General features: G+C 43.4%; 1 protein-coding gene across 1 annotated transcript in view; it reads right to left on the minus strand.

The window, feature by feature from the left end:
* Positions 1-12,998, minus strand: part of RGS6 (regulator of G-protein signaling 6) — a 772,987-nt gene that overhangs the window by 69,190 nt on the left and 690,799 nt on the right. Inside the window, exon 15 of the mRNA XM_019519132.1 lies at positions 9,262-9,448. Coding sequence (XP_019374677.1) covers positions 9,262-9,448 — 187 coding nt within the window. The remainder of the gene's footprint in view (positions 1-9,261; positions 9,449-12,998) is intronic.

The raw sequence follows: 12,998 nt of genomic DNA on the forward strand, positions 1-12,998 counted from the left end.
GGCTGTGGGAGGAACAGGAGATAACTTGAGATTCTCTGTAGCTTGGGTGTTTCAAGGTATATTTTTAGACAAAATTAGTGTATAATACGTTCTTTTAGGGTAAAATTAACCTCTCTACAGACTGTCTATGCAACACTTAACCTATGTTATTTTACCATTTCTATTTCCTGGGCCATCCCAAACACAACCAGCCCCTATTCTGTAAGTTGTTTGTAGGCTTTCCATGGGTGTTTAGGGCACATTAAATTGAGTATTAAATTGGTAAATGTACATTACTTTGGGACCCATTTGGATTGAAATGCACTGTCAGTGGAAGACAGCATTAGTTAATTGCTTTATTAAAAAAATAGAAGGGAAATTTGCAGAAGGTGAGACAAATGCAAATATAAAGTGTTGGGCAGGAAGCATTAATGTTTACAGAGAAATCGGACTGAATTTCTACTTGGGGCATCGGTGAAGTGTTTATTCACACATCAAAGGGCAGATCCTCTGCTTCTGTGAACTGTCAGAAAGTCAATATAACTTAAGATGATTTACACCAACTGAGAGCTGCTTGGTTTATATGGTCAACAGAGCTCTAGGGTTGGGCTAAATCCTTCCCTGGCCTCCAGCAGTGCACAGGGAGAAGAAGGGAAAAAGATGGCAAAAATAATCTCTTCTGACCACAAAAGCGGCAGAGCAGGATCCCCACATATTGCTAACAAGATGCAGCTGACTAGTACATCTGCCTGTGTGCCACCCCACCACATGAGCTCATCTGCTGGTTAGGAGGAAAGTTTAGCTTACATACCAGCCCAGCAAGCAAATATGCTGTAGTCAGCAGACCAGTGGGTACTCTAAACCATATTACTTATGCTCCACTGTACGTTTCCCTAGGTTGTCCTCAGGAATCCCATCCTGGCTGATGGGGCTTCTGACATCCAGCAGCTCAGGCACATGGACCCTCAGACATGCCCATGCAGCAAAAGATCAAAACAAGCCCTAGCACAGGCACTTACACTCAAACACTTTCTGTGACACTGCTCCACTTAATGTTTTTTAAAAGGCTGCTGAACCAATCACCATTAAACTAGTGCCGAGAACTGTGCTGAGCCTTGCTTCAGCCCTGGCAGAGGAAAGTGCCACATCATCACCGGAAGCAGAAGTAGCTGGGAGCAGCTATAGTTCAAATGATGCGTGCACTGTACAGCAGAATGAAGGACCTTCATCATTGCCTTTGCTGAACCCTAAAGAAATACCACCCATTAAAAACTCAGAGGCTTTTCATTCAAAATAACCTCTCACCTCTCATAGCCCTTGCTAACAGATTCCCCTGGACTTGTTTTTTTTTCTTTCGTCTGTTCTGTTTTCACTTGCTGCCATTCTGCCCTTTCAACAACTGTGTGCAGCTACTGCAGAGGTGTCAGCGTGCCCCAACTATAGCAAAATTATGAAGCCCCTTGCTTGGAACCCCCTGCTTACATTACCGTTGTGCCACCAAGCATTGCTATACTTAAATATTCCTAGAGTTTATGTTGGAGCCCAACATCTTCAGAGATTTATAGTATGGCTACGAAATGTTTCAGGCTGATAACTGACATACAGGTCTTGGCCTGAAAGTGAATCGCTCTGGAAAATTTGAGCCATATCTGTTTGGCCATTTTCAGGCTACTTAAGTGACACAATAGATTACAGCTGAAGTTTCAGTGGGCAGTTTTTTCTTTACATTCAGTCATGGAATTTTTGTTATTGAAAGAAACTGGTGAGTAATTAGAGCGTAACAGAGGCTCAGCTCTTTGATAACTGGCAAGCGTAATACCATTCCTGAAATAAACACTGGGCTGAAGGTACAGTAGCACAGGACAGTGAACCAGGCAGAAAACAACCTTATGGTTTGAATGCTCATTCTGGGTAATATGCAGAAATCCTGTTTGTCTACAGCTAGAAATATAATGTAAAACTTTATTTTTAATTTACAATATGTCAATGGCAATACAATGCAAATTTAGTACTGGAGCTACTAGAAATCCATGTAGCAATTAGATTTTTGTATGTTAACAATGTAATGGAAGTGCTCAGCTACCAGGGGTTCTTTTACACGTACAGCATGGGAGCGCACAAAGTTATACAGTGCTGCAATGCAGCACGATCAAGGGGTCAGCTTGGTTCTACAGGAGGATTTAGAGCTAAATATGGAAATAGCTATCTTGGGAGACAGGGGTGGCCTCTCGGTATGCAACTCCATATGAGCAGCTTTAGGTTTAGAGAGCACTGATTACTACTGAGAAGCTGATTTTCCCAGGGTGGGCCCAATCCTGATCCCTGGCAAAAAGCCTGAGTGAAATGCTTTGCATAGTGGACCAATAAAGGAGATGGAGGAATGGAATCCCCCAGAGGGGACAGGACACAGAACAGGCACAGCCTCGGTGACACGTAGTAATGGTTGTGGCTGGTGTATGCATGGGATAGAGTTATCAAAGTCATTGGTCAGACTGCAGCTGGAGTACTGCATCCAGTTTTGGGGGCCATACTTCAAGAAGGATGTTGATTGACTTAAGAAGGTCCAGAGGAGGGTCACTCATATGGTTAGGGGTTTACAGGACAAGCCCTATGAGGAGAGATTGAGGGACCTGGACCTTTTCAGCCTCTGCAAGAGAAGGCTGGGAGGTGATCTTGTGGCCGCCTACAAATTCATTAGGGGGATGCAGCAAGGGATTGGAGATGTTCTGTTCACCAGGGCACCTCTTGGGGTAACAAGGAACAATGGTCACAAACTGACAGAGAGCAGATTTACGCTAGATATCAGGAAAAAACTTCTTCACAGTAAGGGTGGCCAAAATCTGGAATGGGTTTCCAGGGGAGGTGGTGCTCTCCCCTACCTTGGGGGTCTTTAAGAGAAGGCTGGACAGGCACCTGACCCCAGCACTCTTTCCTGCCTAGACAGGCGGTCGGACTCGATGATCTGTTGAGGTCCCTTCCAACCCTACCAACTATGAATCTATGAATCTATGAACTCTGCCATGACCCCAGTCCATCTGGAACCTTCCTTTTTCTGTTCCTCTGAAGAAAAACACTGCCATGTAACTGAGCTTTATGATATGCAAGGACGTAAATGAGCATTCTGCACAGACTTAGACAATAGCAAACGGGTCAGACAGGGCCCCAAGGAAGTAGCCTATAACTTGTCAGTACAGAAAGCTACATTCAAATAAGTGCCACCACTATGATAAATCAAATCGACCCTTCCTGGAGCTGTAAGCAGAGAACCTAAGCTGGGTAGTGTGCAGATCTGTACTCCTTGCAACTTACTGCAAGGTGTCATGTGCAATATGCCTGCTCTGACTGGAGTTCTCATATCAGAGTTTGGCTTCAGAAGTTGTATATTGGGTCATCATGAAGGGGCTGCTACTGTTTACTGGAAATGGTTTTAGTTCACTTAAGAGGCTAGGTATATCCAAGGGCTTGTAGGCCACTGCCCTTTGGGGAAATGTTGTATGGATCAACCTGTTGACTAATCTACCTCTTATCTCGTGGTCACATACTTTGGAGAAATTTTCTATTGTTGCATGTGAGGTGAGGGCTTAATCCCTAACCCTGTGTCCCAGTGCAGTGCAGGGAAACATATAACTCCTGATGTATTAATATACAGAGAGACTTTGATGAAGGCTGTCATTTTAGACTTTAGATTCCAAGACAATTGCCCAGAAGCAGTGAGAATTCAGGATTATCAGCCCAACAACAAGCTAAAATGAAAGACAATTCAAAAGCAAGATAGAGTTTAATATTAGCAGAATAAATGTATGTTCTTTTCACAGTGTTAGAAAACTGGAAACATTGATTGTGGAGCATCTGCTATGCAGAGCTTGATATCTTTTACCATTAGAGTTCCACAGTTAAAAGTTATTAAGGTCTAACACTTCATTTTCAGTGTTCTGATTTTCAATACATCTTTGTTCTTCTGTATGAATTTATGTCAGTTTTCAGTTTTAGATACCTATTTCATTGTAGAGTGCTCTGTGAAAACCCCAGGGAATATCTTCATGTTTTGGTTTGAATATTAATGTAAATTTAACTGATAGGGTTGGGTGCCGAGAGCTCTGGAAAGGACAGTGTTTTTCCAGTCACAATAGATGACATGTGGATAGGATAACTATAGAGAAGTGGAAGGAGATGTTGCTCCATTCAGCTCAAAAGTGGAACCTAAGGAGCAGAATAGAGCAATTTAACTGTTTTTCTGCACAGTCTCTTTCAGAGGATGGTAGCACAAATTAGTGTTAATTAGGAAAAGAGCACGATCTGCTGCTAAAGAGCAAGAGAGCAAGAAAGAGGGACTGTTGAGTTCTATTCTGCATTTTGTTACTAAATTACTATGGAATAAGAACAAATCTATGAATTTCTCTGGATTGCCTCAGTTTCCACAACTTTATTTCATTAGACATCCAAGAGCATATACCTATATAGGTGTGGGGTGGCTGGGTGCAAGGAGGGGAAGAAAGACCAAACTATTTGCTTAGAACATGCCCCGATGGTCTTGCTAGGGAAAGATGAGAGAGTGATTAAGGTCCAGAGGCATGAGTTTCAGCTTTGCTTCAAACCTATGTTGATGGCAGTTCCCAGTAAACTCATCTGCAAAATGAAACTGAGTTATGATCACCTGAAAATTTTTTAGGGTTCATATCTCTAAAACTAACTGGATCCAAATTTGGGCAGCTGGGCTATGAACTTGGCTGTGAATAGCCCAGATGTATCTCTCTATCCAAAGCAGCATGAAGTTTGGCATAATGGTCTACAGCTGCTCTGGAATTAGGCAAGTTTCTGAGTAGTGCATTTAAAGTCCCTGAATGAGCTGAGATTAGAACCAAATTCCCTTAAATCATCTCCATATGAAGCAATAGCAGATTAGTTCAGGTAAATGAACATAAAATTGAAACACCTGTTTGGTTTATTGAACAAGAAAAGCAAACAGCTAAAAAGTCTGGCTAAAAACCATGAAAGAAGTCTCAAAGGCAACTTTGTACCATGTTTTATTAAAGTATGCCTGGCTCCAAAGGAAGTACCTTACAACTAAGCATTCCTATCAGGAAATAGTGCATTCTTGTGATACTGGTTTACAATGCCATGGTCTAGAAGGCTGGAACATAGATTAATGGCTTTCTGAAGGCAAGGGACATTGCAAGTGGTCAGCAATCTTGTACAAATTTGGAAAGCATGGGGTTTTGAAAAAAAAAAGAGAATGTCAGAAGCAAGCACAGTTGATGTGTCATAACTAAGCCCCTCTACCCCTCTATTTACAACTCTGTCTGAGTGTCACATAAGAAATTAAATCTTTTGGATAGTTAGTAGAAGGAGGCTATTTGGGTGGAGTGGACCCCTTTTTATTTCTGGAGGTAGTCCTGAGTGTTTCATATCTTGGGAAGTCACACTGGTTGCTCAATGATGCTGATAACTGTTGTGAGTTTCGATTCCTGCAAGTGGTGGACAGATTTAATTGAACTGACCTTTCCCCATGGTGCTCTCATATTAAAAGCTGATTTAGTCCCAGCTGAAAACTGTTTTGATCATTTTAATCTTTTGCTTATTGGACAGCTGTCCAAAAGCAGAAAATAATCATTTAATTGGCAGCTACATATTAAGATTGAAGAGCATGAACATGGCTGTCTGTAGCAAGAGGTGCTACAAGGCCAGGTGGATACATACATGGTAGTGTGGGGAATACAGGAGTAAGAAGAGTAGGGATGTGTGGAACAGCACAGTTCCGTTTTGCCTTGAGTTTTGATGGTTCAACGGAACAGTGTTTTGTATCAAATTTAATTTCAATTTGAAACAGCTGTTCCATCAAAATGGAAAAGCTGTTCTGACACTATATCAAAGTTTTGCTGGTGATGGGAAGTCAGCCCAGCTGGGCTGACTTCCCATCCCCTGTGCTAGATCGCACCGGGGGCAGGAGACATGCTAGCTGGGCTGCTTCCCTATTCCCCATGCTAGATTGCACCAGGGGATGGAGAAGCAGCTTAGCTGGGTTGCCTTGCTGCCTCCGGTGCAATCTAGAACCCACTTCTTCCATGTGCTCTTCCTATGTCAGTCTCCTCAGCAAAGCTATTGCTACAGCCTTGCTTATTGTTCTTGGTGGCTGTATCTTTGCTGGGTGAGCTCTTTGGGGCAGGGAATCATTCAGCTATAACATGTCATGGGCATTTGTGACATAAAATATATCAGAATATGTTGCAGCAGGGAGGGACAACCCTTTTTGGCAGGCATGCCACACATTAATCCTCATATTCTTCATCAGTGCCATTGTAATCCCTTTCCCCTTCCCCTGCCTGATCCACTCCTCTTTCTGTCCCTTGCCCTGTGTCTCTACTTGATCTGCTGCTCTACTCCCTGCTTGATCTGCTGTATTGCCTCCCCTTCCCCAGACTACCACATGCCACATGCAGAGGCTGCCTGTGCCACTTGCAGCATGCATTCCAGAGACTACCCACCCCTGTGCTATGGTTTTGACTTTTCATCCTCATATGTTCACTGGTTTGAAACCCACTTTGTCATATTCCTTCCTCCTCCATCCCAGTTATGCTTATGCTTGTGTTCCTTCCTAATTTCTCTTGTGTGCCCCTGACAATTTTAAAGGTGCTGCCTCACAGTTCAGCTTACAGGCCCTGGTGCCTCCAGGTATTGTGTTTCTATTCTCAACTGAAGAGAGGGCATCTGAGCATTTTTGAGTTGTAGGCCATTAAAGAAGGCACTGTTTTGTAAACTGAATTTTTCTCTTATCTAAGGACACTCACATCATTGTATTTTCTCTCTTATCTTGTGTATTTTTATTCAGACACTCAGATTTTCCCTCCCACACTAGTGTGTTTTGATTTTCTCTCCCACACTGGCTGCATATGGTGTCACAGGATTGTGATATAAGTGAGTTATCATAGTATGGTGCTAAAGGAAAAGGTGCCCACAACTTGCCAGGGTGCTGCAATCCAACCATGTAATTGCCATGTGAACAGGTGGAGAATATAAGGATAGTACTTGGGGAATGTGTACTTTGTTACCAGTAGTTTATTCTGACTGGGCTCCTAGGGAGATCATGCCACTCTAAAACAACCACCTCCAGATGTAGCCCCAGTGAAGTGTGACATTGCAACCAGAAACAATTCTTTTTGAGATGAAGTGATGGTAGCTGTCATTGTGTTATCTTCCCATAAGTGCATCTGGCTTTTATATTTCTTCTTATTTCTGTTTGTTGCCTCATTTGTTAATTTATAAATTGACTCAGAAATTACTGGTATGGCTTTCTGATGGCTGTAGACTCTGCAGTGCACAGCTAGGTAACTTGGACATATCAGCTGCCTATACACATGCTTGGGGGGTGGGGAGAGGGGGGCATTTTAATTAGAGCAGTTCCCCGACAGCCGCTCTTATTAAAATGGCTCACTGTCACATGCATTAAGCTTCACACATTTCAAAATAGTTGTGGGACACTTTAGCTAAAGCTCACTTGATGAGGCTTAGATAAAGTGCCCCTGTGACCATGTTGAAAATGCATGGGGGCTTAATAAACGTGACAGTGAAGCAAAGCTGAAGTGTTCTAATTAGAACATGGAGCATACTGACTAAATTGAGTTTGCTGAAACACATTCTAATTAGAACATGAATGAGCACATCTATAGGCACCCATCTTCCCCACAAACATCCTCTGAATTTTATCTCTGGAATGTTTTCACTGACCGGGGTGTAATCTCCGGTAGGATGAAAATCAGGCAGAGCTTTCATTGTAGCCTTGTAGTTCTTGGCCATTGGCCTATTTCCATTAAATGTAACAGACAAATTGGGGCAATCAGACACTGTAAAAACTGTTTGTAATAAAATCTATCAGGGAAGACCCTGCCCCTACCTAAAACTTATCTTAAGAACTCCCGCTCAATTTTATTGGCAGCATTTAAAATTGTGAATTGATCAGTCCAAGTTTAGATTCTTGTCATCTTCTACTGATTAAATGTTCATTGTCAAGCAGTCAGTCTTGCTTTCAATAATTCTATTAACCATTGTAATCAATTTACTTGGACCTCACTCTTGTCCTGTCTCTGACAACTTTGGCCTATATTTTCTAGACAGGAAACTAATTTGGATTTGAACACATCCCTTTTTACCTGGGTACAAGGATCAAGACTGTAAGTTCAAAGGAACATAGTATTTCACACAACTCTTTATGTAACCATATAAAAAGCATTACAAGAATGGTCCAAAATGCATCACAGCATACATCAATGTTAATACAACATTTAGAACATCACTTTAGAATGCCATTTTTATAAACAAAAATGTCATTCTTTTGTATTTGCTGTATTTCACTTTGCTTTGATTATGAAAAAATATTTTTAAATTATTTTCTGTTCTTACTTATTAACTAATCTCCTTTTCCATGTGTCCATTTTTGCTTACGCATAATGACGTGTCAACTTTCTAGAAGGGTGTGCAGTTTTGTTCTAACTTGGAGGAATTTTTTAATAGAGTATCCGTTTTCCTAAAGGCAGAGCTTGAATTACAATTTGACTCTTGGGTGGGGGAGGGTCTGCAAAAAAAATTGGGCTTTCCATCATGATGCCCTAATAAAATCGGAGACCCCCCCCGGTTATGATTTTCAAATGTTACAGGGGGCTCTCATCGATTATGGTGGGGCTCAGCTCCCTCCCAACCTCCCCCATAATTCAAACCTTGCCTAAGGGCATTTTCTGTTTCCAGTTTATCTGCACTTTTCCCTGATGAATCAGGAGCTCTAAATGGGAAGGAATTAAAAGAACTTATGGATCACTAGCCTACAAGTTTTCCAGGTGCATGGTCTGACAGAAACGTTTCTAGTCACACCATGTGGAGCTGCTGCTTCTTAATTAAAAATAAAGAAAGTAAAATAAATATGTATCAACCAGGGAGGGTTGATGTGATAGCAGTTCTTGTATGTGATAAGCTTTTGGGGTAGGAAGTCCAGAATGACTAACCAAACTTCACAATTTCCTTTCAGCTACTTTGATTGGACCATTGCTGCAGCTCAATGCTCCTTGCAGATCTGGAAGCTTAAGACCATCTGCTCCCAGAGGAGCATTAGCCTGTTAAAGCTGATAGATTCAAAGAAATATCAGATGCCGAGCTGGAGTGGAAAGCTCCAAAAATCACTTTCAAGTGCTTGTCTCTCTTTCTCTTTTTAAGTCAGTGGAGTATAATCTAGCAGTAAAACATTTGTAAGCATAGAAAAACTAGCAGCTTTAGTTAAATAAAAAACCCCAAACCAACCTGTGCATCTTCATAGGTATACCTCCCCGGGTCCTTGACATTTTGGCTTGTTTTCTCATAGCTGTGTGAGTCCAGGTTGATGGCACTTTGTGCCCCAGGAGCTAAAAATTCTTGCCAGATTTCCTCCACTCTGTTGGCTACATCTTGCAGAGGTTGTTTTTTGAGATTTTGGACAGCCAACCAAAACCTTCCATGGGACAAAACAGAACAGGAAGAGAGAGAGTATGTGAGAGACAGAAAGAGAGAAAAGGCTCAGATATAACTTTACAGATCAGCCTTAGCAGAATCCTAAACTTCACACTATGACCTGGTCTTTCAGGCCTTTAAATCAATGTGAAGAGTCTATTTTGACTGTACATGTACTGGACTGCTCAATATGCTCTACACCAAATCATTAAAATGCAGGTAGGTGAGAACAGTGACTTCAAACAAACAAACAAACAAACAAAATGTTTTTAATCAAAATGTATTTGCTTCCTGCTCTGGTGACTTTATAGACTCCAATGGGTTGTTATTCCTGGTAGCTCTACGAAGTCATACCAGCTATATGAAAATCAGCTAGGGCACATGTACACATAATGATCATCACCATGTACACGTGACAAAAATTTCTTTTGTGTGGCTTATGAGTGTCACACATTACATGTGTGCAAGGTTTGGGGGTTTCAAATAAGTTTGCAATGTTGCAAACTACAACACGCCCCCATGTGGTTTAGTTTAGCTACCAGCAGGCTGAGTGGTCCCTGAGCTGTGGGGGCCCCTCGTCTTTCCCTATGTGATGGTGGCACCCCCCAGGGCTGCCCAGGCAGGCTGGGTTCTGCCCTGCTTTGGAGGCAGCACCCAGCTGGATTCAACTATTCCCCAAGCCTGCCAGGGCTTCCAGTGCCCCGTGTACTGTCCCTGCTGCCTGGGACTGCCCAGGAATGGGCTGGCTTGTCCCTGGAGTAGAGTGGGAAGGTGGCAGAAGAGCAGCTGGGTGCATGGGGTGCTGGAAGCCTGCTGAGCCCGAACTTCCCTGAGCCCACCTGGGCTTCCAGTGCCCCATGCACCATCCCCGTTGCCTTCCTCAGCCACCAGCACACGCAGCCAGCCTCCTGCCACCTCCCTGTGTTGCCCTGGGGCAAGCCAGCTTATTCCCAGGCACTCCCATCACCAGACCAAGAAGAAATGGTGGATGAGGATTTCTTCGAACAGCTAGAGGAAGTTTCCCAATCACAAGCCCTGGTTCTTATGGCAGACTTCAATCACCCTGACATCTGCTGGGAGGGCAATACGGCAGGAAATCCAGGAAGTTTTTTGGAGAGTACTGGGGAAAACTTCCTGGTGCAAATGACAGAGCAGACAATTTGGGGCCCTGCTCTTCTTGATCTGCTGCTCACAAACTGAGAAGAATTGGTGGGGAAACGTAGTAGTGGATGGCAACTTGGGCAGCAGTGACCATGAGATGATTGAGTTCAGGAGTCTGAGGAAAGGAATGATGGACAGCAGAGTAAGGACCCTGGACTTCAGAAAAGCAGATTTTGACTCACTCAGGGAACCCATGGGCAGGATCCCCTAGGAAGCCAGTCTGAGAGGGAGAGCTGTCCAGGACAGCTGGCTGTACTTTAAAGAAGACTTAGTGAGAATGCAAGAAGAAACCATCCTGATGAGCAGGAAGACCACCAAGTATGGCAGACACCAGCTTGGCCTAGCTGGGAACTCTTCAGTAAATTAATCACAAAAAGGAAGCATATAAGAAGTGGAAACTTGGACAAATAACTAGGAAATATATAAGAGCATTGCTCGGGCATTCAGGGATGAAGTCAGGAAGGTCAAAGCACAATTGAAATTGCAGCAAGCAAGGGATGAAATGGATAACAGGAAGGATTTCTACCAGTATGTTGATAACCCATTTCTAAGCACTTGGAGGAGAAGAAGGTGGTTAGGAACAGTGAGTGTGGATTCACCAAGGACAAGTCATGCCTGACCAACCTGAATGCCTCCTATGATGGGGTGACTGGCTCTGTGGATGCAGGGAGACCAGTAGATGTCATATACCTTGATTTTAGCAAGGCTTTTGATACCATCTCACACGACATTCTAGCAGGCAAACTAAGTAACTACAGGCTGGATGAGTGGGCTGTAAGGTGGATAGGAAACTGGCTGGAGGATGGGACACAGAGGGTAATAATCAATGCCTTGATGTCTAATTGGTGGCCAGTATCAAGTGGAGTGCCCCAGGGGTTGGTCCTGGGGCCAGTTTTGTTCAATGTCTTCATCAATGACCGAGAAGATGGCATAGAGTGCACCCTGAGCAAGTTTGCAGATAACACCAAGCTGGGGAGAGTAATAGATACAATGGAGGGTAGGTCTAGGATTCAGAGTGACCTAGACAAATTGGAGGATTGGGCCAAAAGTAAACTCATGAGTTTCAACAAGGACAACTGCAAAGTGGACATTAAGCTGAATATGAGCCAACAGTGTGCTCTTCTTGCAAAGAAGGCTAATGACATACTGGGCTGTATTTGTAGGAATGTGGCCAGTAGGTCAAGGGAAGTGATTTCCCCCCTATATTCAGCACTGGTGAGGCCACATTTGAAGTATTGTGTTCAGTTTTGAGCCCTCCACTACAGAAAGGATGTGGACAAACTGGAGGGAGTCCACCAGAGGACAATAAAAATGGTGAAAGGGCTAGGGGCACATGACTTATGAGGAAAGACTGAGGGAACTAGGCTTGTTTAGTCTAGAGATTAGGAGACATGGAGGGGATTTAATAACAGCCTTCCACTACCTGAAGTGGGGTTCAAAAGAGGACAGAGCTAGACTGTTCTCAGTGGTGCCCAATAATAGGAAAAGGAGCAACGGTTTCAAGTTGCAGCAAGGGAAGTTTAGGTTAGATATTAGGAAGACTTTTCTTCCCAGAAGGCTAGTAAAACAATGGAACAGGTTACCCAGGGAGGTTGTGGAGTCTCCCTTTACAACCTTTCTAGTGAGAAATTCTTCCTAATATCTAACCCAAAGTCATTATTTTATTTCATTTTATAAAACTGAGATGCAGCAGTGAACCAACTATGATCCAACTTAAGAGGTCATTGACAAAATTATCTCTGTAGTCCCAGGTGCTTTTTGCTGACAACAGGCCATGGAGTGTGGAGTGCATCCGTTTATAAAAGAATGTATATAAATACTCAGTGTGAGTCAGGGTTGTAGAATTTAAGACCCGGCTAGACAAAGCTTTGGCTGGGATAATCTAGTTGGGGATGGTCATGCCTTGAGCAGTGGGTTGGACTAGATGACCTCCTGAGGTCCCTACCAACTCTAATTTTCTATGTTTATATGATTCTATCTACTGTCTTCTGACTGTCTTTCTGGACTTCAGGAGGGCCTTCAACATTGTCTCTCACCCCATTCTCATTAAAAAACTAGGAGACTGTGGCGTTGATACCTACACAGTCAGATGGGTCACTAACTGGCTGGAGGGCTGCACCCGGAGAGTGGTGGTGGATGGGTTTTATTCGACCTGGAAGGATGTGGGTAGTGGGGTCCCCCAGGGCTCGGTCCTTGGGCCCGCACTGTTCAACATCTTCATCAGTGACTTGGACAAGGGAGTAAAAAGCACCCTGTTCAAATTCGCAGATGACACTAAGATGTGGGGAGAAGTGAGCATGCTAGAAGGGAGGAATAGGCTGCAATTGGACCTAGACAGGTTACAGGGGTGGGCGGATGAGAATAGGATGGGATTCAACACCGACAAGTGC

Source organism: Gavialis gangeticus, unplaced genomic scaffold (genome assembly GCF_001723915.1).
Source record: "Gavialis gangeticus isolate Ggan-Ray unplaced genomic scaffold, GavGan_comp1, whole genome shotgun sequence".
Classification (NCBI taxonomy): Eukaryota; Metazoa; Chordata; order Crocodylia; family Gavialidae; genus Gavialis; species Gavialis gangeticus.